The sequence below is a fragment of the Dunckerocampus dactyliophorus genome, chromosome 2, assembly GCF_027744805.1.
Source record: "Dunckerocampus dactyliophorus isolate RoL2022-P2 chromosome 2, RoL_Ddac_1.1, whole genome shotgun sequence".
Lineage (NCBI taxonomy): Eukaryota > Metazoa > Chordata > Actinopteri > Syngnathiformes > Syngnathidae > Dunckerocampus > Dunckerocampus dactyliophorus.
The window spans coordinates 47,371,881-47,398,584 of NC_072820.1; the positions used below are offsets into that span (position 1 = coordinate 47,371,881).

The following is a 26,704-nucleotide window of genomic DNA, read 5'->3' on the forward strand; positions in this document are numbered from 1 at the left end:
TAACGTTACTGAATTAGCCTTCTTTGTAAATCTATTTTTTCTATTTTAAATAGATTTTTTTAGGACTGTCCCTCCAGAAAGGTTTCATGGAAATTGTTAGGAACAGAAGTTATAACATTTAGAAAAATAAACATTTTATGATAGTGGGCATTCATGACCAGCACTTTATATAAGCAGCAAGCTGGGAATGATGGGAAATGTAGTGAGGAACTACGCGAGTGGCATAAAATGAGCCTTTTGACAGGAATTAGCTTTATTCCTCTCGGGTATTATTTATCCTTTTCCTTGGCTATGCTTCAGTTCTTCATCTTCATCTTCATGCGTGTGGACTGAGCTCATGCAGTGCTTGCGTCACGCTTTTAAGCAGATGGAGAGGAGGGGGAGGGGACATCACAGAGGGGAAAAAAGGGAAGGCGGTGGCCTGAATCAGCGTCAGCATCAGAACCACACAAACCATCATCACCAGACACCAGTGTTGATCTGCAGGAATACTCACACAATATGGAATATAGAAACTAAGAAGCTCCGGTAGAGCTTTCTTCATCGCAGGCTAAAAGGTTTTGTTTGTCCATTTGGAGGTGGATACGCTCACAGACATGACCTGAGACCGCCTGACATTTTGCATCAATATGGGCAACCAGGAGGCTAAGCAAAGAAGAGCTCCAGCAGCGTCTGGTAATGGAAGCTACCCCTCATTAGACGAGGGACTGGGCGAGGGAGGAGGGGACATGACAAAGCGGGGTGGAAAGAAACACCACAGCAAAAATGGAGGTAAAGTCACAGAGGCGGGAGGGAGAATGCATGGTTCAGGACCAGGCAGGAAGAAAAACAAATACGAGTCCAAGTCGTCTGTTTTCTCTATCCGGAAAAGAAAGGCTCATCTCAAAGGGAAGGGGGATGCATGCTCTTCAGTAGCAGGCTCAAGTGAGGATGTGCTAACATCTCGATATGATGACCTGACAAGCAATAGAACACCTGATCTGTCTGCAGATGAGTTGGGACAGTCAGACGCTGATGCAGGGCTCTTGGAAAGAAAGAAGAAGCAGGCTGGAGAGCAGAAACCTCACCAAGCATCGGTTGCAGCCTCTCCTACACAGAATGGAGAGCAGAAGGCAGGGAGTTCTAGTTCTGACACTGACATTTACAGCTTCCACTCAGCAGCAGAGCAGGAGGACTTGCTAGCAGACATTCAGCTTGCTATCAGGCTCCAACACCATCATGGAGGTCTTGACTTAGTTGCTGAGGCAAACATGCAACATGAAAGTCATTTGAGTTGCGTAGGAGAAGGGGAGACAACGTCCATTAAGGGACTCATACAATCACCCCCTGCTGAAACACTTGAATTAGAGCTTGGATCCGATGCACTGTTTTTGCTAGAGGAGGGAAGTGAGAAAGTCGCAGGATTACACTTTTCTTCGTCCACAGACGTACCCAAAAGAAAGGAACACGGGGAGCTGGAGGAGCATCAAGAGATGAATGAGCATGGAAAGGAGAAAAAGTCTTCTGTCAGTGGTATGACAAAAGACCAGCACGCCTGTCTGCAGCAGTCCCCTCCCACAGCCATCACCATAGCTACACTTCGCCCAGTTACCATGACAACTAGCAGCAACAGCCTCCCCGATCCTACACTGGACAGCACGAGTCAAAGCCCAGCATGGCAGCAGGAAGCAGGAGGTGAAATGAATGAGGAGCACTGGGGGCCTCCTCTTCATCATCTTGCAGACAACAACAATACAAGCAGTCATAGCATGGAGAGGATGATTTCAGGGACACCATTTGAAGAAGGTGAGAATGATTGTGGCATGGTTGCAAGTGCCGAGTGCTTGAGTACTGTGTTGGAACCAAGCCACCATGCTTCCCCCTCCAACCAACAGAGCAGGAGAAGCAGTGTTTGCTTAACACCTTCCCAAGGGAGCCCTGCATTGGCCAAACACATTCTCAGGTCCAACCACTCCTCTTCTAACCCTGTGGTGAAACCCTACCCTCCCATCTTCCCCTCCTACATTAAAACCACCACCAGACAACTCAGCTCCCCAGGACACTCACCAGCTCTGTCCCCATCCCTCAGCCCCATGTCTCCACGAAGAGCCCATCATCACTTCCAAAGGTAACTGTGGTTCAGCATAATAAAATAGCGTATGGTACTATGGTATGCTTTCAGCACCATTCATTTACTGTATTATTATTGTTTACTTTGCTAAGTTCAATTTACACATTGCTGTCTTTTTGTGAGAACCAGACCACACACATGAGACACACAAGAGTGTCATAATGTGGAACAGTGGAACCTCGGTTAGCATCCGCCCCGGTTAGCATGCTTTACAGTTAACGTGGAAAATGCCTCTGCCTCTGTTTGCATACATTTTACAGTAGGCACACAATACGGCACGTTATTAATACACTGCGTGAGTCCAACTGTGTTCTTTATGTGTTTTTATCACAAAAGGTGCTTAGCGTCCTGAAGTCAGCTACGTAACCCATCTATGATGTCATCAATGCTTGACTCTCAAAAATGTTAACATAAAACATGTTTTTATAGTAATTCTAAATACATATAAATGATGAATGAAAGGAATAAACATTGAAGGTTATTTTTAACTTCACGTGACTGTTCCCAAAGACACAGTGTGGCAGCGAGACACAACATGGACGCCATCCTCCTGTTTTGAATTCCATTCAATTCAATATTTTCTTTACCTCCTTTACCAAAATGTTGTGAATTGCAATTTTCTTTGACTCTATTTTGGTTATTGAGGTAAGAAACACTATTGAATTCAAGGAATAACTCAGGGCAAAACCCAAAGATGGTGTCCCTGTGGTGTTTCAGGGAACTTCAGTGAAGTTAAAAGTAACCCTAAATGTTGATCCCTTTCATTCATCATTTGCACCTATTTATATAAATTTTGAATTGCTGCAATTGCTGCATGTAAAACTATAATTGTAAAACTATAAAAATGTGTTTTGTGTTAACATTTTTGGGTTTCTGAATTGGATTTACATTATTTTTTAGCCTATTGGGGAAAAATTTATTTGGTTATCCTCCGTTTTGGTTAAAGTCAGCCCTTCTAGAACAAACTAATAACGCTGACCAAGGTTCCACTGTAGAGTAAATTTGTTCTTAAGTTTGATATGTAAAGACTGATTCTAGTTTTGGTTTTGTAATTAGCAGCATTGCGCAAAAAATGTTTACACCACTTGAGGGTTTTATGAGGGTTAGGGCATGAGTGACAGAAGAATTCATTTAGGAACTTTTGTTGCCATGGGGAGAATATTTTTTGACACTTTGTTTACGTTCCTGGTAGACAGTGGTAGGTGGTCAGGGCCAGCAAAGCCTTCTCCGCTGGACATAAACACTATCAGAAGCACACTGACCTACATTTACAACTACATTCTAGTGTTTGTTTCATGAAAATGTTTGACTTTATTCCCAACAGTCTATTATCCTCCCTTAGTAGCGTGTCTCTTGGCTGCACTGCTTCCAGTTCGTGTATGTGTATGTGTATGTTACATTGTTTTGTCCAATTCAGCTTCTGGGTGTTGCTGTGTCATGTAATCTGCCCAGAGCCTTCAGAATTAGGAGTGCTGGCGCATGTCACTTAAACTCTATTAGCATTGGGCTGTTTCTTTAACCAACCAGATTTCAGATTCACCTCACAGGGCCAGTTAGCAGGTGTACTGTGTACGTCAGCGTTTTCTCTCCTTTTCCCTCATCTGATTGGTTGATGTCTGAAAACCTATGCCCAACACTCATCACATGAACAGCACAGCACTTATCCTGGTGCGAAGAACGTAGACAGACAGGGGATTGTTCATCGTTCTGTGTGTGTTATAGGACTAAATATGTGAGTTTGTCAGGCTGGGAAAGGGTTTGTTCACTACTACATCAAGTATGCCCGCGTAACACACACACGAGTTAGTTACTGTATATTTGTTGTCAGCTAATGATAGCGATGTAGCAATGTTTAGCTTGTCATATTAGCTGTCATTGAATGTACAGTGGAACCTTGGGTAGTGTCATCAATCTGTTCCAGAAGCTCTGACTCTAACTGAAGCGTACTCTTATCAAATACATTTTTCCCATAAAAAATCATGTAAATCCAATCCAATCCAATGTGCAGCTTGTAAATGATGAATGAAAGGGATAAATGAACATTTAAGGTTACTTTTACCTCCATTGAAGACATGATTGTTGGTGTGAGTGTTCCCAAAGACACTTTTGTGTTTTGCCATGAGTTATTTCCTGAAGTCAATAGTGTTTCTCACCTTCTTTATCAAAATGCTGGCACTTGCAACGTTCTTTGACTCCATTTTAAATTGATGAAGAATCTTGTCTTACTTGGTCTGCCTTCCACTAAAGATTTGTCAAATCTGGAGTGTTGAATCTGATTCACTAGATTTTGTCCATAGTCCATCGCACATTACTGTAGCTAGGTGTGTCACAAGATCTTTTGAGATTTGTCATTTGGAGAAAAGCTGTATTGCAAGAACAGGGCAGCTGGAAGTCAATCAGACTGTGAGCTATGGCATTGCTACTGTGAATGCTCATCCACATAATACTGAAGTGGCAGTGCAGAAGATAGGAGCCCCACGTTAAGTGTTTTATTCACACCTTGAAATCCAGCCTACCTCGGTGTTCCCAGCGTCAGCGTCAGTGAGTGACATGTGGCTGTTTTTTTCCATCTGAGTTTTTCTTTGTCTGTGTTGATGTCCAAGCAGAAACTGTAGTAATTCTACATGTGATGAAACTTATTTAAGATTTGTCAGATCAGAACGTGCATGTCTGCGCATCACAAGCGCTTCTAATTACGCTGGTTACACTGGTGAAAGTTAGTTATTAATGCTCCAAGTTAGTAGCAGAAATGAAAGTCAGGCGTATTGGAAGATGGGTGTCTTGCTTCATTAATAACGGTACTGTGGCAACCAACTCTGCTTCATAACACACCTCACAAGTAGAAGAGATTCGTGTTGACAATTTAGCAATGTGCTTGCCATATTTACCAAGTAAAGGTGCACATTGAGGCTGAATCCCAGTTCTACCCCTGCCCCTTAAAACCTAGGGCCAAGGGAAAGAAGCCACTAAGAAAAAGGACAACACTTGATTCTCATTACATCATCACCCTTCACTGCTTGCTGGCTGTGATATCGGCAGATGACATCATTGAACAGTTAACATAATACATGTTTCTATAAAGGCGCAGACATTTATACATTATTTCAATGTTATATGGCCTACCTCAGAACACCTTTTTTTTAATAAAAGGCACACATTTTTACAAACTGTGCCATTTATTGCAAAACAACTAACAACTCTAGTAAATAACAGCTTACAACCAGCACTGTAACAACATTTATAAAATAGAAAATCTATCAAATATACATATGAAATACAAATAACAATTCAACAAACTTTATGAACATCAACAAATGCAGTGTTCCCTCGTTTATCACAGGGGATAGGTTGCCAAAATAGCCCGCAATAAGTGAAATCTGTGAATTAGCCAACTTCCTTTTTTTTTTATAATGATTATATAGGTTTTCAGGCTATAAAAACCCTCACCATACACTTTTTACACTTTTCTCAGACAGGCATTAACATTTGATCACATTTCTTTCTTTTCTTTCCTACACAACTCTCAAAGAAGTTCAAACCTTTGTTTGAGTGATCAACCTACAGGTGGGACACAAGAAATTAAAGTCACTCACGTGTATTTTTTCTCCTGTGACAGTGCTTTTTCTTCCTGGCACTGTTCCGCTGTACTGTAGCATTTGCGTATCCTGGTTAAAACATATTGCTGCAGTCCTCCTCTTTCGAAACGAAGATTTATTGACAAGCTAGCAAGCAAGCAAGCTAGCGATGACACAGAGGCACGCAGGGCGGCATGAAGGAGATTGATTGACAATGGTCTACAGCCAATCAGGACGCAGACTGACGAGTGAGGGAAGCGAGACACTCAACTTCCCACAATGCAATTCTTCTTAAAGGGCCAGGCTGATGTCTTCCTGCTCCCCAGCGGTCCGCACTCTCCGCGCCACGGGTTCTGGGTTGTATGTCAGGGACCACGGGGTCCCCGGCTCCACTGCTCCTTGGGTTACCGACGGGGGATAGAGCGAGGCTTCCGGGTGTCGGGCAGTCGACCACTGTTTGCGTGTGTGTGTGTGTACGCGCGTATGTGTGTGTGCTTTTATTTATTTATTTATTTATTTATTTTTGTTATTTCTTTGGGGGAGGGGGCATACAGGGGTTTGCTCCGTGGGGTCGGGTGCTGGGTGATACATCTCTGCCGCCCGTGCCTCCACTGGGTGGGTGGGGGGTGTGCTTCCTGCATCCCTGGGCGGGACGGTCCGGTGTCGGGCGGTGGCTGGCCTGGGGCGGGCCGGGCTCCATTCCCTGGGGGTGGGGGTGGCGGTGGCGGGGGGGATTGGCGCTTCCGGCGTGGGCGGGCTTCTTTACGTTTGTGGGGGCGTCTCTGGGCCTGCCGGTGTGTGGCCCCCGGTACTCGTCTGCCTTTGTGGGGTGTGATCTGTCGCTAGTCTCAGGGGTTGGCTGTCCTCCGGCCCGCCGGCGCCCTGTCTTTGGCTGGGGTTACCTCTCTGCGGGCCCCTGCTGGTCTTCCCGGGGGGGAGGGCTCTCTGGGCTGGCTCTTGGACTGGCACTGGCACTGATCTTTGTGCTGCCTGCCCCTGTGGGCCTGGTGGCCTTCTGGCGGCGGGGGCTCGGCCTGGCTATTTGGGGCGGGGCTCTCTGGGAGGTGGAAGGCGGCCCCTTTCCTTTCATGCACTCTCAGCGACAATCACACGCCCACACATTCTTGCACCTTTATATATATTAAGCCTTCCCCACATACAGAGATACCTGTACACACGTACTTATGCACACTCACAGTACATACGTACTTCCCCACATTACTCACTGAGTTAACCAGGGTGTTATGTTGCTTTTATTACAGCAACGGTGATTTCAGCAATATGATTATAGTTTTTTTTACAATGATGTGCATTACAGTAATTATCATTCTGTTTACTACCATAGTTCATCATTTCATGACTACTATTATGTGTGACTGTTTCAATGCAGCATTGTCATTGTGGTTATTATTTTGTCCTTTCCGTCAGGGTCTTTATAGTCGTCACAGACATTTGCTGATGTACTGTTCTTGGCACAATTGTTGTTGCTGCTGTTGTCCTTGTCTCTATCTTTTTGTTTTGTCCCCTTCTTATCCCCGCACCCCCGTAATATCCCTGTAATAGTGTGCTGAAAACAAATCTTGAGTAATGGTTAAAAAAAAAAAAAAAAGATGGAACATTCAATTCCAAAAATGTTATAAACTTCAATAATGTGGTGTGCTGTTCACATACGGCCGTGTTATTTAGCTCACTTCCTTACCATCCATACTGTATACATTAGCCATATCGCTCCATGAAACTTGTTGGACTAGGGTGGTTATAATTCACAGCAAAAAGACTTCACTACGATGTGCTGCGTTTCATGAATGATTAGATAGAAAATATAAAACCCAAACGTCAAAGTACGCTTCAGTAATGTACTGTAGATACATCTACAACTTAAAGGTTGACGGGCTAATACGGTCGCTATCTAATCACTGCCTAATCATGTATGAAATGCAGTAGATTGCAGTGAAGTTAGATATCGGTGTTAGCTGGCTAGTTTTAACTAGCGACAACCAACAATTTCAAACATGGGCAATATTTACGTAGAGTAGCAAATGATTGAATAGCAAATAAAACATGACGTTACTGTGAAAATAATTATGCTTAATAACCGACATTTATATGCTTCTTTTGTGTCCGAGTATTGTATCAAGTAGACTCCGCCTACCTCCTAATTTCATGTCTGGTCCTCGACCACACTTGGTTTCTAGGGCTGTATACCCCTGAGCACTTACCCCTTGCCCCTTGATTTAAGGAAAATTGGACACCACCTGATTCTTGTGAACACGCTAAACCTTGGGTTAAGGGCTAAGATAAGGGTAGCATTGGGCTTCAGCACAGCAAATTCAGCAGGCCTAAATTGACACTGTAGGAGTTCATCTCAAACACTTTCAAAGTGTCCCATGGGGTCCACTCTACAAAGTGTTATTTTAACACTTTTGAAAATGTAGCCATTTTTAGAGTCAATGTTAACTATTTATATAGTTAAAATTTAACACTCCCCGACATCGACCAGTGTTGCATTTTTTTTTAACACGAGTGTGAGGTGTCACAAATTAATTCTAAGAGTCATTTACTAACTCTTATAGTGTCGTTTAAATAGTCAAAGGAGTTGCAACATTAACACTATAAGTGTTAATATACTACTTTACAATAAAATTTTAAAATATGACTAGTTGACAGCTTTATACAAAACCATTGAATTTACAACAGACAGACAAATAACAGCAGTATGCTCTCTGACAATTGTCATTAGAGCCTCAGCCCGCATTAGAGCACTGCTTGTCAAATAGTCTGAAATAAGTTAGTTTATTTAAACACATGACAAAACTCAAGCATTTGGTCTTCTATGCAGTACGCGTTAAACAGGTCATCATAGTACATCGTTTCTACATTACAGGCTATTATGAAAGCACATTCTTTGTGTATATCACAGATCTTCTTGAACACAGGTAGATCAAAGCTACATCCAGTACATGTGAACACACCAACCTGGTGCTTTATACCATAACTTCTCACCCAGTTGGTACTTGACACACTTGGAAGATGCTTGCAGACATCATGCCTGACCACGTTCTTCCCCACCTTTCATGTTACACATTGTTTTTAATGTTGTAGGGCCAAATGCAAATATTCTAAAATAATCATTTTCATAGTGAAAGGCCTTAACACCAGATTTTTAAAAATTTTAACCACACCTTTTGAAAGAATTGTGTTTGGCTTCAAAACGCATGCACCACATATGGATAAGAGGGCCAATTTTATGTATGCCTCTTCGATAGTGTATCATCAAGCGGTGCTTGGGAATCAACTTCTTACCAGGAAGCAATGCTTTGTACCGAGTGTGGTGGTCACTTACCAGATGTTTCAAGTAAAGGATCATTCCATCAGTTATGGTGTAGGAGAACACCATGTTGACAATCTGCATCAAAAAGGACGAGGAAGTTCCAGTGCTCATTCTTCCTTTCAATGCCACCACCAAATATAAGTGGAGTGTTACATAGAAGACACCATGACTGGGCAGCATTCAGACCCAAATGTTTGCTCTTATCCGTTTTTAACCATACGGGAGACTGAAGACATAGTGAGCTTTGAACAGTTCATCAAAAGCTGCAATAAATGTATGTGCCTTGCATGGAACCGGCTTTTGGTCAATAATGTAGAACCTCTGGATGTTGCTTTCGCTCACTGATGCAGAGGAGAAATGGTTGTCTTGTGTCAGTCTTGGAAGGAGGTCACACTGGCGCCTTCCTGAGGGTGAAAAGGGCAACAACCATTGAAACCCCTTTGCATGGTTTCCATTTCTCAGGTGTTTAGCACACCTTATTAGGACACATTGAATCAACACAATTAGCAGATTCAAGAACATCTGCAACCTAAAATGAATGCTTTTAGACAGAAATCATATTTTGATATGTAAAGATCTGAGAAGATGGTTGGCTGCTTGAGCCACACTGATCTTTGCTGTTTTTTTTCCTGGCCTGTAGAAGTGGGAGGGAGCAGATGCAGGAGTAGAAGGATGGAGGATTGAGGATGTATTGCTGTCCCAGCATAAAAGAAAATAAATCATTTTTAAACAGCTAGGAAATAAATATATTTTAAGTTATTTGCATAATACAGAACTGTTTCTACTGACCACAGCTGTCACAACTGAACCTCAACCATCAGGTTGAGGTTCAGTTCCTGACAGCAACTCAATGTTCTGCTTTTGTGGGAGAGTCTTGCAGTCTGCAATGACTTTGAAGACAGTTGACCACTTAGCCAGGAACCTCTGAGATACTTCATCACCAAACATCATTGAGAAATCCTGATCAATCTATAAACAAGGAATATTTCATATACTGTAGGCCTACAGGTTTACAAATGGTTGACGAAATGCGTAATCAAATACTGAACTAGTCCACATACTAAAGATTTCCTTACCAATCCAGGAACATCAAGGAAGCGAGGGAACACAGGACTGACGATGATACATCTTCTGTTGATACTGGAAAGTTGCTATCATCTTTGACCACGGATTCATTGGTTGAATGTCTTATTGTAGATAGCGCCTCCCTGCACTCCTCACCAGACAGCTGTTGACCAGTTAACAGATATTCTGCTCTGGTTTTTGGACCATCATGAAGACAGTCTTGGAACAACTTTGAGAGCCAGGAGAAGTGTAGGACAACAGTGACTGGGTCGAGGGAGCAAGGATCCAACCAACCTTACGATTTCTGGACGACCTGCTCTACCTCCTGAGCCACTGCCGCTAGGCATCCTATGAACATATTTGAAACAAGATTTTAACAAACAGTACTTTGGGTTTTACATTGAAAACACACTCACTGTCCATATCCAGGTTTGGAGAATGGATCTTTGAGGTATGGAAATCAAGTCACAATTCTCAGGGTGTAATTTGTCGTCACACATGATGGCGGAACCCTCCTTTCAAAACAAATCATAGGTAATGATCACAGACAGAACCATTCCCACAGTGCATGGTCTTACATGGAATGACTGTTCTAATGGAAAGGGGGAAGTGACCCATGCAGCTCCATCATATCTGCAACCAGGATGTTCACCATCTGTTTACCCGTTGCATCAGTTAGTGTATGTCTTGTTGCACTCCTTGAAGATTTCCTCACCTTTTCTATTGGCCCTCAAAACATCGACTTTCTGCCAAAAAAAAAATCTTACAATGATAGTGTATTAATGGGAATGCAAGAGGATTTTTAAATAAAACAATGTCATGCATAAAAACACTTCAGGTAACATTGATAATATTAACTTTACATTCATTTACTCAAAGCTTACCTGTCATGCTTCTTCCTGATCCATTGGTTCTGTTGGATTCCTCTTGTGGGCTGAAGGATAAATTGTCGAACCTGATGAATGCATGTAGCAGGCAAGAGTGGAGACTCGCCACCAACCACTACACAAAATTACAGGCTGAGGAACAAACCTATCCAACCGTAACCACCACTCATTAGTTCATACATTTTGAGGCCTCAAAGATCAAGACGACAATCTCATTTGGACAAAACCAAGGTACCTGATGGGGTCCACACTGCCTGTGATATCTAAACCACCTCATGCATTTTCAAATCCTTACCTGTCACTGTTAAAAAGGACCTTGAAAGTCCAAACACCTGTCTTGACAAGCTCCTCAAAGACATCTCCATCCACCTCTGAGAAGAATAAATATTTTTTTTAAATCCTACTAAAATAATAAAATAAATATGGAAAAGCCACAGTTGCAGGGCTTATGCCTTGATAAAAAAAAAAAAAATTATATATATATATATATATATATATATATATATATATAAATTACCACATTCATGTAAGACTCAAGGAAAGGTTTGCTGTGAATCAAGAAAAATAAAGATGCATCATTCTTAAAAAAAAAAAAAAAAAAAAAAAGTGTATTCACTTTCAACACATGCCTGACAATTATTTTTAAGTTAAAGTAACAATTACAGTTGCCCAACCTTGATATCTTGTACAGCATATCAAGTCCTTTGCTGTGGGCCAGCAGGCCTACGTGTGCCAATTAGCTAGTTAGCCATTAGCTCATTAAAAATGAAGACAGTATAATGAAGATAACGTAGCGTTCACTTTGCCAAATGTTGCACAGGCAGTGCCGATTCAGCTCACAGCAACACTAAATAGAAAATATAACTTAGCAAAAACACGAGCTAACATTAGCAAAGGTTTTGGGTGGAAACAGCTGCCTCAGTTTATTAGTCTTAAATATCACATCAAAAACTAACGTTTTTATGCGTTAGCATCCAGGTACAACACAATTCATTAGTTCATCTATTTAAACGTTTACTTGCCTACTGATGCAAAATGATTCCCAATTGTCAACTTCTTCCATCTGCTTTTCATTTCAGCAACGTGAAGTGAGGGGTGGAGTCTAAATGAAATGTCCGTGGGCGGAGCTTAAACTTGAACACTGTTAAGTGTTAAATGGAGTGTGGAAGTGTTGAATGTCTTTATTGTGACACTAACAAGATTTGAACATTTTCAACACTCCATTTTAACTACAACATTTTCATGATCCAGTGTTAAATCAACTCCAACTTCAAGATTCTCATCAACACCAAAAAATTAACACTCAATTTGCTGTGAGCCTTAATGTGAAAAACCAAGTGTTTCTTGCATCATGCATTTATAAAAAGGTAATTAAATACAAAAAACAAAGTAAACAAAAAGGTGAGGTGTCCGCTGTGCAGATGAGTGCGTGGCGCTCCACCTCTGTACCGTCGTGAAATGCAGGTCTGAAAGCTGCATAAACCCCTCTACAATGTACTGTAACTCAACCCTTGACCAGCGACAGAGCCAAGAAGGCAGAGCATAGCCACACTCCTCCATTGCTTGGCAACACCTCACCTTTCTGGCAAAACACGCATGTGTCCAAAGTGTGGCCCTGGGGCCATCTGTGGAACATAGCTAATTATAGAAATAAAACAAAAAAAAAAAGCAAAACTGGAAAATAGGGCAAAAAGGCATAATGTAACAAGGGAATGCTAAAATGTTAATACTAAAATATTAATACTAATTAAAAACGCAAAAAAGGAAAGGAAAGCACACCATCCGTAGTCTCATTAGGAGCATGCCCCCACGTTGTCAGGCATGCGTACAAGCACGTGGGGGCCACACAAACTACTGAGAATCATTTTGAGTCGCTACAATGACATTTTGGCAAAATGGACCAGTGTGCTGCATCATTTTTTCACTTTCATTTTTGGGCTGTCTTTGATTTCCCCCCTCTATAGGGTGATCATTTTCATTTCTATCAAACGATGTGGCATCATTTTGTTACTAATACATCACCCACTTATTATCAGGAAAGATATTCTAGATCATTTTTCCCCCAGTTTAGATCTGATGTGTTTTCCAAGTGTTCCTCTAATTTTTTTGAGCAGTGTGTGTGTGTGTGTATATATATATATATATATATATATATATATATATATAGATATAGAATTGTTATCAGGAAAAGACAAACGCAAGTAACGAAAAATCACTATTGCCAAACATGAACAGGAAGCACCAAAAATACTTACAAAAGACAGGGTAGGGTAGACCGGAGTGCAAGAGATACAAGATAGCATGAGCAAACATGAGAAGACAAACTGGCAATGTCTTAAATAGTCGAAGCTTGATTGAATACAGGTGTGCATGAGCTCCTCCCCTAGGTCGGCAGGTGTGCTGCAACAGACAGCCAGCAGAGGGCAGCAAAGCAGCACATAGCTCATGACACACGTGAATGAAGCTGCGCTTGTTTGTCTGACATGTAGAAACAATGATAGACTCATAAAGTGTAACTTCCTGTCATGTGACTTTATCCAGGTGAATTTATAATACTGTAAACCCGAGTGGCCAGTTTCAAATTTGGAGGCGGAATTTGTTTCTATTGGCTGTAAGTTTTGGAATGACAAGACAGACACAGACACAGCAGGCTGATACAGTCATTAAACATTACATGTTTTCTTTTCTTTATCGTCTTGGCTGTTTAAGAGTGCCACAGCATATTTAGAAAGGGAATTTTAAGCCTAAATCCAGATTTCATTCATTAGATAAAAATGAAAATGTTTGCTTGCCCAGTGGTCAAAAACCATGTACAATGTCACATACATCAATCCATGAAAATCTGCTTATTTTTATACATACATTTTATTTTAATAATAATAATAATAATGTATAATAATGATAATTATTTCACATACAATAGTTTATACCGTACTATTTTACACTATTTTTTATATCTATTTACAGTCGTCCCTTGCTACATTCGGTTTGAATATTGCTCCCTCACTCTTTTGAGGCTTTTCACAAATTGATTAATTTAAGTGGTCACTCGGCGTCAGTAGTATTACATTGATGAGACATGACATTACATTATATTACCTTCACACTGCATGAAGTCAGCCATGGCATGTCTGGCATGAGAGAGTGAAAATAAGTTATCCTTCAATTCTGTGTGGAAGTGGTAAGTTTTGGCTTCTTACTTTGTCTGTCTTCCCCACTCAGTTTCAAGCCCCTTCTTAGGTTTTGATTAAAGACATTGGAGGCTAACTCCTTAGCTCGGTAGTGTTACGTTTGCGTGTGCGGCGGACCACAAAGTACAGCAGCAAGGTGAGTGGTGACAAATTTTAATCATCTTTGGCAGGAGCAAACTGAAAGCGCTGGAGTCCGTAGCTAGCTGAACTCCAGGCAAAAGGTAGACATACAAAAACAGGTATGCAAAAAGGCAGTTCAGAGGGACAACTGGAGCACCCAGCTGTAGAGACGCCGAAGCTTGAGAAGGTTAGTGTAGCGATGCCGTGAGAGCTCTGCTCAGCAGTTAGGAAGGAACTGGCGTCTCACAGCTGCTCCTACTCAGGTATAAGTAGGAGGAAGGATAATTAACTGCCGGTGTGTCCAGTTGTCCCTGCTCCCCAGCTGTGGGAGAGAGAGAGAGAGAGAACGAGGCGCAGCAGCAGATGACCGTCACAGGTAGCTTGCTATGTTTAAAGCGTCGGCCCCTGCATTAATCCAGTAGCCGGTGTATTAGATTTATTATGTCTTATTATAGCGTATCATGTCTGTTATATTAGATGGTATGCATGTAAAGGGGATTTCTATGCTCTAACTACAAAAATATTCCATTTAATAACATCAATTTTCTACGACAAAATTCACTGATCACGGTCGGATATGGACACAGTTAACTACGATAAACAAGGGAGGACTGTAGACCTTTACATACACTGAAAAATATGATTTATTTGGAATTTCTTTTTCGAGAAACGTGAGTGTGAAAAGTTGAATGAACAAAATCTTGAAGTGATGCACTGTTATTGTAGTGCACATGTGTCAAAATCAAGGCCATTTGGCGTGCCGTGTCATTTCATGTGGCCATGGAACTGTTTGGAAAACAGCATTAAGTTGACCCGTATCGCGTACCTAATCAAACAACGTGCTACACATCTCGCCGATTGTGATGTTTTTGTGCGCATATAAAATACTGTAGCTTTTGCCCGACAGAATGACAAAGAGATGGTCAATCAACAATGACTTTATTGAAACTTACAACCCTGCCAAAACATGCACAGTGGTATATCCACATTTGTCTCCCCCTCCTTTTTACTGGCTCATCCAATCAGCCGTCAGGATACATTCACCGCCTCTGAGGAATGGCACAAACAGGAATATTTTCAAAAGTGCATATTTCCCCTCATGTAAAAAAAAAGTCCACCCATACGAGTGAAGTTTAAAAAACACATTCACCAGCTGTCATGCGCATTTTGTCCGAGCCTGAAAACACAACCACAGCCGACTGGTGCATTAAATTGGTATGTCCCAATGCCGGCACTGCGTGCACAGGGAACCTGGCTAAAAAGGTATGTAGGCATGTATACAGTAGGTATGTCAAATCTGACCATACTAAGTACTATTTTTTGAGCCTGGGTAATTGGGGCATGTCCTGTCATGTTCGCAACTTGAAACTAGTATCTGTGTGTGTACACTGACGATGCATATGAGTATTCTACATTCTCTCATTATGTTGCTTAAAAAAAGTTTTTTAATACTTCAGTTAGGGCTGGGTGATATGGACCCTACATGTATCATGATATGACGGTATAATTAAGTCTTGTATAAATAGCTACAAACATAACCCATATAATTAAATACGGTTTAATCAAATTGTAAAGCACATTTATTGATTTATTATTCAATTATTATTATTAAACTGTGCAATACAGAAAGTACATTTAATGTCTACCATACTAGATCAGTGCAAAGTATTCAGAATTCAAGTATACAGTTTAGTAGTAACTGCAAATTGCAAAACAGCTAAATATTGTCTGAACTAATGCCGTAATCTTCAACTCAACATGAGTTTCAGACTTTCAAAAGGCAACTATGATTGGACTTTAAGGTTTTGTCAAGAACACCAACATATGAGCTGTGCTGGGTTCCAGTAGTGTTCTTTGGCTTGTCACCACATCACCAGAACTAAACACACTCTCGGATGGTGTACTTGTTGCAGGAGTACTTCTTTGCCAACCAACTAACAAAGGGAACATGTACTTCATTTATCTTCCACCATACCAGAGTATGGTCTCACCATCCACCAGTTGGCCTTTTAACAGCTGTCTAACTCAACAACCAACTTGTCTCTATTAGAAATGCAGTCCATTTCTGTAGAATGTTTTGTGAAAAAGCTTCCAAGGCTGGAGATCGCGAAGACCTGTGTTCCGTTGGGCATTTCTGTGTGGAGTTTGCATGTTCTCCCCGTGCGCACGTGGGTTTTCTCTGGGTACTCCCACATTCCAAAAACATGCATTTAGGTTACTTAGGTTAATTGGCGACTCTAAATTGTCCATAGGTATGAATGTGAGTGTGAATGGTTGTTTGTCTATATGTGCCCTGCCATTGGCTGGCCACCAGTCCAGGGTGTACCCCTGTACCTGTCGCCCGAAGTCAGCTGGGATAGGCTACACCATACCCCCTCAACCCTAATGAGAGGAAGCAGCATAGAAAATGGATGGATATATATATATAAATATATATATATATACTGTATATGTGTGTATATATAAGTCAGTAGCGGGTGTTTCCACCATTTGCCACAATGACAGCTTTACAGCAACGTCTCATGCTCCTAACTAGCCTCATGACGTTGTTCTGAGGTTCCACTCCTCCAGAAGTGCTACACGCAGTTCTGCCTGGTCACATGGAGGTGGGCTACGAGCATCCAGTCTCTGCTTCATCTGGTCCCAGACATGTTCGAGTCAGGGGACATTGCTGGCCATACCGTATGAGGCACTCTCTTACTGATGTCGAGCTGTGACAATTCTGGCACGATGTGGTGGAGCATTATCATCCATGAACAGAAAGTTGGGGGTGTGCTGGCAGAATTGGGGGATGGTGATGGGTTCTATGATGTCTCTGAGGTAAGAACGTGCAGTGACTGTGCCATCCACAATCACCAAATCTGTTTTGCGCCGACTGTTAATGCCTGCCCAGACTATTGCACCTCCTCCACCAAAGCAAACCCTGCGAACCATGTTGACCTCGGCGTATCGCTCACCTTGCCTTCTCCAGTATCGCTGATGACCATCATTTCTGTGCAAGGTGACCTTACACTCATCAGTGAACAGGACGGTAAACCATTGCTGCATTGTCCAGGTCACATGGTCTTGTGCCCATTGCAAACGGTCACAGTGTCTTGGTTTCAGTGGAGTCACCTGCAACGATCTTCTGGCATTCAAGCCAAAGCGGTGGAGTCGTTTGCGAATTTGCGGTTTGTCTGGAAACCCTAGTACCCCTCACTTCTTGTAAGCGGCCTGCAGCTGTGTGGCAGTAGCATAACGGTGTCTGAGTGCATCGGTTTTAGGTACTGGTCATCATTGCGGTCTATCACTCGTGGGGCTCCACCCCTGGGTCCGTCACGAATGCTGTCAGTAGTTTTGCGTCTTTCTGCAAGTATGCTGATGACACTTTGAGAAACACCAAGTTCACGAGCAACATCTCACTGCCTGCTGCCGACCTGAAGGCACGCTATGGCCAGGTGGCGCTGCTCCGTTAAGTGATGTTGTTACTGTCATGAGTTGTGGTGCTGCTCTGCTGCCCTCTACTTGTCTGTTGGGAGGAACTCATGACGCACATGCAAGCAATTACTCACCTGGACTGTTTAGACCAGGGGCCACCAACATTTTTTCTTGCGAGAGCTACTTTTAGAAAATGAAAATGGCCATGAGCTCCTCATTTTTGTAGAAATGATTTTCATACCTTATTTCAACCCAAACAGATCAAATATGCTTGTTTTACCAGAACATTCACAAAATGCTGGCATCCACAACTCACATTTTATGTTTCAGAATACTTGTCTATCTAGTGTTCTCACATTATTAACTGAAATCCTGAATGTAAAGCAGGCTTGCGGGCACCTCATGTGGTCGTGGGGGGTTACCTGGCACCACGTTGGTGACCCCTGGTTTAGACCCTGCTGTGTCTCTTACCTGTTGCCAGATTGTCTCCTCATGCTCGAGTAATCCTCCACTCCTAGTCTTGTTTCCTTCCTGTTCCTTAGCACTCTGGTCGTCCCTCCCTTGGTCTTTGTAAGTACTTGTATTTCCTGCTTGCTTTTCCACAGCAGTGTTTTTTTCTGTTCAAGTTAGTTTTTTCCCTGCTCGTTTTTTTAAGCGGACATGAAGTGCCTTACGGAATATGCCCCTAAGTGCCACCTAGTCGTGCTCGCTTTCAGCCGCCAAGACCCGGAACTCAATGAAAAATGCCGCCACAGAGCGTCCCTTCTGTCTCAAGTCCAACAGTCTATTTCCTGCTTTCCCGCTTCTCCTAATGGGGTGGTCGAAAACCTTTCTCATTTCAAGAGAAACAGCAGGGTCTAAATCACGTGTGTCAAACTCGTGCCCTGGAGGGCCGAGACGCTGTGTTTTCTCTCCAACCAGTTTCTTCAGCAGGTGATCTAATTGATGAGCTCCTTCCCTCAAACTGAAGGTGTTGATCATTAAAATCACCTGCTTTAGTGACTGGCTGGAAAGAAAACCTGCAGTGTCTCGGCCCTCCATGGCACGAGTTTGACACCCCTGGTCTAAATAGTCCAGGTGAGTAATTGCTTGCAGGTGTGTCATGAGCTCCTCCCCCGTGGGCAGGAAGTGTGCTGCAACAGACAACAAGTAGAGGGCAGCAGAGCAGCACCACAACTCATGACAGCTACTGACAATACCAGCTTTTTATACCCCCAGAATGTTGAAATTGATGCCACATTGAAAAGGGTTGTCTTTTTGTATTTTTATTTCCTAAAACAACTGCCTCCCTATCCTTAAAATCACTGAAGTGAAACAAACACCTTATGTATGAAACCCACTGAGAGTATATATACTGTATATATACACAGGTATATACTGTATATACCCTGTATATATCCCGCTTGTTGGGTCGGGTCTTGTGCAGGTTCATGACTGAGACCAGGGATCTTGACCACTGGTGTAGAGTTTCCAAAACAAGCCAGTCTATTCCAGCTGTTCAGAGCAGCTGCTTTCACAACATTAGATCCACTTTCAGTGGTTGCACACACTTGTTTCTTCCATTCCTGGAGGAACTCCTTCAACTCACCTGCAATGCCTTCACCAGTGTGTTCCTCCGGAGAAAAGTCCAGTCGCTGGTTATGTCGTGGACCATAAGGCTAATGCTGTTTATGGTGGAGTCGCTCGGCTACTCCACATGTCTGTAGTCGAGACAAAAAACTCCACTGTAGTCATTGCTGTTTTCAGTTTTTCACGGCAGTCCTGATACATTGCTAGTATTGCAGCTTTTGAGAAATACTTTTGTGAAGGCATCGTGTATCTTGGGTCAAGTTTGAGTATGAAGGCATCATGTCTTTGGCTAAATGATATGACACTTGTATGCCATTGTTTACTTTCCTGTCGTAATGAAGGCCATGAGCAAAAGCGTTTTGACTGGGTAAGCGTAGACGTGCTCGCTGACTGTCCCGTGCTTCATGACACACTCTTCATACTCAACTCTGTGATTGCGCTTGAAATGGTAGAACTAATTGTTCCCACCTTTTGCCGTCACCATTGCTTTGCATATTATGGTCTCATGCTGCACATCTGCTCTATGGAAACCAAACCACTTCCATTTTACAGAGGTACCTCCCCGTTTAGCAACATCTTCTTCGTCAATAGTCTCCACTTCTCCTCCGCTCACAGCCATGCTCATTCTCTCTTTTGTTGTCTCTGCTCTACCTTTCTCCGCCACCGCTGGAACATGCCGTGGTACACGTGAGGCGCCAATGCATCAATACAGTGTGGCGCATAGTCGCAGGAAAAACACCTCATCAACTCTGCTTTTTTCCATTTGACATTAGCATCCATAAAAAACCTTACTTTCAATATGCAGAAATATACAAGTGTTGAAAATATCTCGATAAACGATAAAGATACATGAAAAGTGAGGCAAGCAGTTGTTTTGTTTGGCCCGTGAACTAAAGTCAGGGTTGAGTTTTGGATCCCTGTGCAATTGAGTTTGACACCCCTTTGTTGCAGGATGGCACAGTCAGATGACAGGCTAGACAAACACGATGGAACATGATGCCCTCACTTGTGCTTTTGCAAAGAACTGTGCTGCAAATAAGGCAAAAGGTTTTTTGGGGGGTTTTTAGGGTGCAACCAGATTATTCTGTTAGTTTTTTTTGTTTACATTTTCTTTACATTTTATTTTCCAGTTGAATTTTACAGGTTGCAGGTGACTTTATTTTTGTGAAAAATGTATTATTATTGTTTTACGTCAGAAAAAAACAGTTACAGTAGTTTTAGTAATTATTTGCAATGAATGGTCCCATTTAATCATTGCCTTTTGCATACTAGACTGACAGGCAACAGCAGCTTTTATTAGCTATGTTATTATGATGAATGAGATACTGGACATTCAAGCTTTCATTCTTAGGATGATGGGGGGTAGTCACCAGGTCCCAAGGCAGCGCTCCCAAAGCATCACCGGGCCTCTGAGTCGCTCGGCTGACTGGACAGAAGAGCTTGAGAGGAGAATGGGGTGCAAGGATGAAAATGGTGGACGCTCTGTGGATTTAGAAGAATTCAGCTACAGAGGTGGAGGAAGTCAGCCCATCTGTGCTACGAGGAGATCTTCCTGTGGACAGGTTTCTCCTTGCAGTTTTCAGGATGTTTTCACAGGTAAACGCTTTAATAAGTACATTCGTTTCTTTCTATTATGTCCAGAGCCGCATGACGTCGTAGTGTTTAGCATATTAGCCTCATAGTCAGGAGATGGCTCAAATCCATTCCATTAAATACTCAAATATTATAACTGTAACTGGATGCAAACAAATATGTTTGTGAGTGTGCTGATCTATCCTTGACCTGGATTTCAATTTTTCAGAAATCCAAAAAATTGGTATTAAGGTAAGCCTGTAACTGACAGTACACAACTTTCTCTAACACCTTAGAAAGAAAGGGGAGCTTAGCGATTGGCCTGTAATTGGGCAGAGTATTGTGGTCCAAATTGTGCTTTTTAATGAGTGGCTGTTTTATAGCCTGTTTAAAGCATGGAGGGACACAACCTGAAGCAACAGAGGCATTATTTAGCCTCAGAATATAAGGCCCAACGGTATTAAAAAACATCTTTTAGCAGATTAGGTGGGATACAATCCAAGGGCAGTATGACGGTTTCAGATCATGAACCACCTGCGATAATTCCATCGAAGAACAGGCTCAAACTGCCCCAAAACAGCTGAAGATATTAGGACAGAGGACCTAATTGCTGAAACCTTGTCAGTGAAAAACACCAGAAACTGGTCACAGATGCTTGAAGAAGGCACCATGCTAACATCGTCACAGGGTTTCACAATGCGATTATTAAAAAGAGCATGGGGCATGCGGCTATTAACAGACACAAGGTTTGACATGAACTGAGTCTTTGCAGTCTCTTGACAGCTTGCTGATAATTAGCGAAGGATTCTCTTAATATATGCAAGGACACATGCAACCTATCTTTCTTCCAACATCGCTCAGCACGTCTGCAATCTCGTCTGAGAAGGCATGTGATCTCATTCAGACACGGCTCCGACGCAACTTTAGCGAGCTTAATCCTGAGGGGCGCAATCACGTCCAGGATATCAGTACAAGTTGAGTTAAAATGATCAGCTAAGTCCATAACAACAGCGGAACAGCACAGTGCCGCAAAATACTGAACAGCACTGGGATGTGATCAGAAATGCGCACATCAGGTATCTCTGTGATACCACGTCCAGCCCATGGGACAACACTCGGTCCAATAGATGGCCTTTCTCATTAGTCGGAGAAGTTTGAATGGTATTTAAAAAGTCCTTGACCAAAGGTTTAAAATCACAACAGCGGTGAATATTAAAATCACCAACAATTAAGAGATGATCACATTTAAGGATAATCTTACGCCCACGTTTCCTCCAAGGTGTAGCGCGAGGTGTGCGGTGCAAGTAAGGTGGAATAGCCGACACAATAGGTGGAGGAGGAATGCTCGAATTTCGTCCTCTAGCAGTGTGTATCAACCATCGATCATAAGGTGCTTCCAAGTTTAAAAGTGTCTGGCGATCGTACACAAGTGTTCCTGAGACATTGTGGAAGGTTAGAAAGGGCAGAACAAACAACAACCAGAGCAACATCAGCAGACGTGTCGCCATGCACACCGCTGGAACCATCTTTTTATTGAACCAAGTCGAGATTTGCAGTCAAAGCTGGCTGTGCTCAAGCCTCCTTCCTCATAAAAAAATGGATGTAAAATCAGGGACTGTTTCTTTCTTTACAAAAATTTGACTCGTTACATATTTTAAGGGTGATTTTTGTTGCCATTGTTCTTGTTTGTAAGCCTATGAGGGATATATACAGTAGGCCCCACAAAGGCTTAATAAGACTTACTCCAATAAGGTCAGGTGCTCCAAATGTGTGACTAAAGTGTGTTGACCACAATTATAAACCAGTATTACACATTTTCTCTGGTTTCTGGATGTCCAGGTAGAACCCTCCTGGAGAAACTATTCCTGCAGCACCAGCAGGAGGAGCCAGAGGAAGCTGAGAGGTTCTGCTCCAGAATCTTGGCCATGGGTCTTCTTCTGCCTTTTACGGATTGCTTCAGACAGCAGCTGGGAGGCAGCACTGCACACATCACCAGTACCGGACCAGCCAAATTCGATGTATGTAGCCCCATTTTCATTCTTGCTCGTGGTTAAAAATATCAAATAAAAATGCTAAAACGGATCAGACACACAACGCATGCATAGTGCACCTCACTCCACTCCAACACCTCTTCCTCCTCTGACAGTAATCCTTTTTAGCGTAGTCCAGTCGTCTCAATGCTCTGCCTTCTCAGAGCCATGTCGTCAGCTTCTTCATAGAATTGCCGGAACATCTCCCAATTTCTGGTGTAACATAGTTGAGTACTATTGAGTTACAAATTGGCATGTTCCCCAATTTTAGCAGCCCAGTCATTTGTTTCATCACCCTGTTGGCCTGTCGTGTGCAAACATAGCCCGGTACCTTGTGCATCACTTCATTCACGTCTGCTTCTGGACCACCCAACCCTTGGCTATCTGAATGCCTGACATCTGCCCACCATAGCTTCTTAGTCTGATCTAGAGGTCAGTGCCTAGGAGGATATTTTGCCTTGCTCCCTATCTCACATTTATGACTCTGGCACTCTCACCTCAGAAACTGATGAGCATGGATGGTTTAGGACCATGATCCCTTGGCCCTATGCCAGCTTTTTCAGGACACGCCAGTAGCAAGCATTGGCGCATTGGTGTGTTTGGCCTCACTCAGCACTAGAGTCCCCATGCAAGCAAACCAAGACCCACCTCTCAGCTGGTCACTTCGGTTGGCTAGGAGTGTCCCAATACAATTTTTTCACTTCCGATACGATACCCATATTGTGTCGCATGGGCGATTGACCAGGGCGGCATTCTCTTAGGGGGGCCACGAGGGAGAAAGACGAAGAAAAGAATAAAAGAAAAAACCTTTTTGTTTGTGTACAACGCTCATTTCCTCATCAAGTCAGGATATGTGTGGCGGATGGGCCTCTCTACAGGCCCCCATGCTGCTCAAACGTCATCAAACAGGAGAGGGAGGGCAGGGGTTGGGGTGGGGTTCAGGTTAAATACAAAGTAAAAAAAAAGTAAATTACAATTATTGCTCAAAAATAAAACACATTTATTTCTTAATATTATATGAATTATATCACAGACCAGGAGTCAAATATTATTTCACGACTAAAATTTGTGACTCAATGAGTTGGTTTAGCCTTGACTACTTGTGGACTGACGGGGGGAGATTATAGATGATTAAGTGTCGTTAATTTTTGTCAACAAAACGTGGAAAATAGAACATTAAAGCCATCACGTGCACAAAAGCCTTGAATCTTGACCTATACCGATATCAGTCTGATAGCCATACGAATCATACATACTTTTATTATTTATTTTCTAATGTAGAATATTAGAAAAGCACAAATCATACATACTTTTATGACATTATTAGCCACTGGCAGAGGTTCGCTCTTTTCTGTTAAAGCTAATTTTGCCATCCCATGGGAGTTTCTTGTGTGACGCCACTTCAGATTTGTGATGAGGTTGGTTGTGTTAAACTTCCCAGTTCTGTGCCACCACGGGAAACGTGTGCATGACAAGTTTTGCATTCAGCTGCAACGTCTTTTTACTGCTACACTGCTCTTTCTCTTTGCTACTTTGTTAGCACCCTAGCAAACACTGTTGTTGTGATCACATGGGCTGGAAAGGACTGCGTATATTGGAGTACCAATATCGGTATTTGAGATGCAGTCCCATATAATCCAATATTGTTTTTGGGTTTTTTTTTGCTGATATTGGCCCGATATCCCTTATCAGTATCAGATCAGGACATCCCTCCAATTGACCAAACAAACCATACTAGCAGAGCAAACAGACTGAAGTTTCTTTTAAAAACACACCTATCACTGTGATGATTAGCCATCCATCCATTTCTTTGCCACTTGTCCTACTTAAGGTCGCGGGGGTATGCTGGGGACTATCCCAGCTGACTTTGGCTGATAGGCGGGGTACACCCTGGACTGGTCGCCAGCCTATCGCAGGGCACTGTGATGATTATATGGTCCCTTTATTTTTTTGAGCAGTGCATATGAAAATGTACATGGCTGCTGTGCATCTGGAGACATGTCAAGGAGAACACACAATAAGAGTTTACTGTTAAATTACTATAAACTGTCATAAATGTGTTCCCTCAGCATGACCAGCTGTATAAATGGGCAGCTGTTAACCAGCCACCCATTTCTCTTGACCATCTTGAGGGGAAGCTACCAGGTAACCTCAAAGACTCCTGCCCTCCAGCCAGGCCGAGTGGAGAGCAGACTGGAATCCGATCCACAAATCCAGGTGAGAACAGCTCCATACACAGTATCTAATTAATGTATTTGTACTTAGTTAAGCAGGCAGAACAATTTCAATTTGATATTTGATACAACTTGTATGTTTACATATACAGAGATGCTGTAGTATACTCTTATATAGTTTTGGTAAATAATACAATGTATGATGTGAATTATGCTGCTGCCAAATTAACAGGAACACTTCAGTGCAATTTGTCTGGAACAAAATAATGACCATCGGTAAGACCTAGACCAATCACTGGAAGACAGATGGACATTGCCGTTGCTGTGTACGATAGTGTTTTGTAATAATGTAGGTTTCTACAAACAAATGTGTCCATCTCTTCTGAATATCACACAGGAATCTTGGGTTTGAGGCAGCAACAAAACGAGAGCCAGCATTGCCAGGTACGTTACATGGAGGGGTGAATAACTGACATGAATGTTTGGAATAATCTTTCTCAGTGTTTATACTTGGCCATTGGCAGTGTAATAGTTCACATAGCTGACTGTCATGCAGCTGGGATGGGTGCAGTTGACACTCACTGCACTCTTCACCATTACTACCCTGTGATTGATTGGCACAGTGCTTTGATGACATACTGGAGGAGGGATGGACGTTTTCTACCGTGTTCGAAAGAACAGAAACAAATCAGCTGGCATCTGATTCATTAGTTCTTTGCTGTCAAATGCAGTCAAGGTTTGGTTCATTCAGCAATGCTCTGCTATATCAGACAAAACAATTTATTGCAAAGCTTGGGGCACTTCAAAGTTGATTCATTCATTTTCAATAGGAATGTACGATAATTATCAGACCAATAATTATTGGGCCGATATGAAAGAAATTATGACCAAAGAGATGATCATTGACCCAAGAACACGGGAAAAGGAGCCGCATAGACCCCTGTTTATTGATGAGTTCCTTGGCACACACATCAGCGAGGACCTCACCTGGTCTCACAACACCCAACAAATCATCAAGAAGTCTCAAAGGAGACTGTACATCCTGAGGAGACTGAGGAAATTTGGCATACCCACCACAATCCTGAGTTGCTTCTACAGATGCACTATGGAAAGTGTCCTTACCGCCTCCATCACTGTTTGGTACGGTAACTGTACAACACGTGATAGGAAGGCACTCCAGCGTGTGATCAAGACCTCACAGAACATTGTTGGGGCAGCCTTCCCCTCACTGCAAGACATTTATAAATCTAGAGTCCTACGCAGAACACACAACCTCATCAAGGACAGCACACATCCACAACACTCATTATTCACACTCCTACCGTCAGGCAGACGCTACAGGAGTTTGAAGTCCAGGACCACAAGGCTGGCAAACAGCTTTTACCCACAGGCCATCAGGCTTCTCAACGAAGCACTCACACACGCCGCACGCGACACAAGCACACACTCATAGCACTTTATTCATTTATTTGTATTATTTATCTGTATTAATGTCTCTTCTGTTGTTGTTGCTTAATTTATTGGTATTTATGTTTCTGATGTTCTTATTCTTTTTCTTGTGTTTTCTTTCTTTTTTGGGAGAATGAATAGAACAAGAATTTCATTGCATAGCAGAACCACCTGTTTTACTGTGCATATGACAATAAAACTCTTGAATCTTGAA

General features: G+C 42.4%; 1 protein-coding gene across 2 annotated transcripts in view; it reads left to right on the forward strand.

The window, feature by feature from the left end:
- The first annotated feature begins 249 nt into the window (after positions 1–249).
- The window catches only part of LOC129168949 (formin-2-like), a 57,880-nt gene continuing 31,425 nt past the window's right edge, over positions 250–26,704 (forward strand). Inside the window, exons 1-5 of one of the 2 annotated variants that reach the window (XR_008566362.1) lie at positions 250–2,107; positions 20,617–20,861; positions 22,677–22,855; positions 24,937–25,084; positions 25,439–25,485. Coding sequence is in view for 1 of the 2 variants with exons in the window: in XM_054754822.1 (XP_054610797.1) it covers positions 630–2,107; positions 20,617–20,861; positions 22,677–22,855; positions 24,937–25,084; positions 25,439–25,485 (2,097 nt within the window). In the remaining variant the exon portion in view is untranslated. The remainder of the gene's footprint in view (positions 2,108–20,616; positions 20,862–22,676; positions 22,856–24,936; positions 25,085–25,438; positions 25,486–26,704) is intronic. The other variant, XM_054754822.1, reaches the window with a different exon arrangement.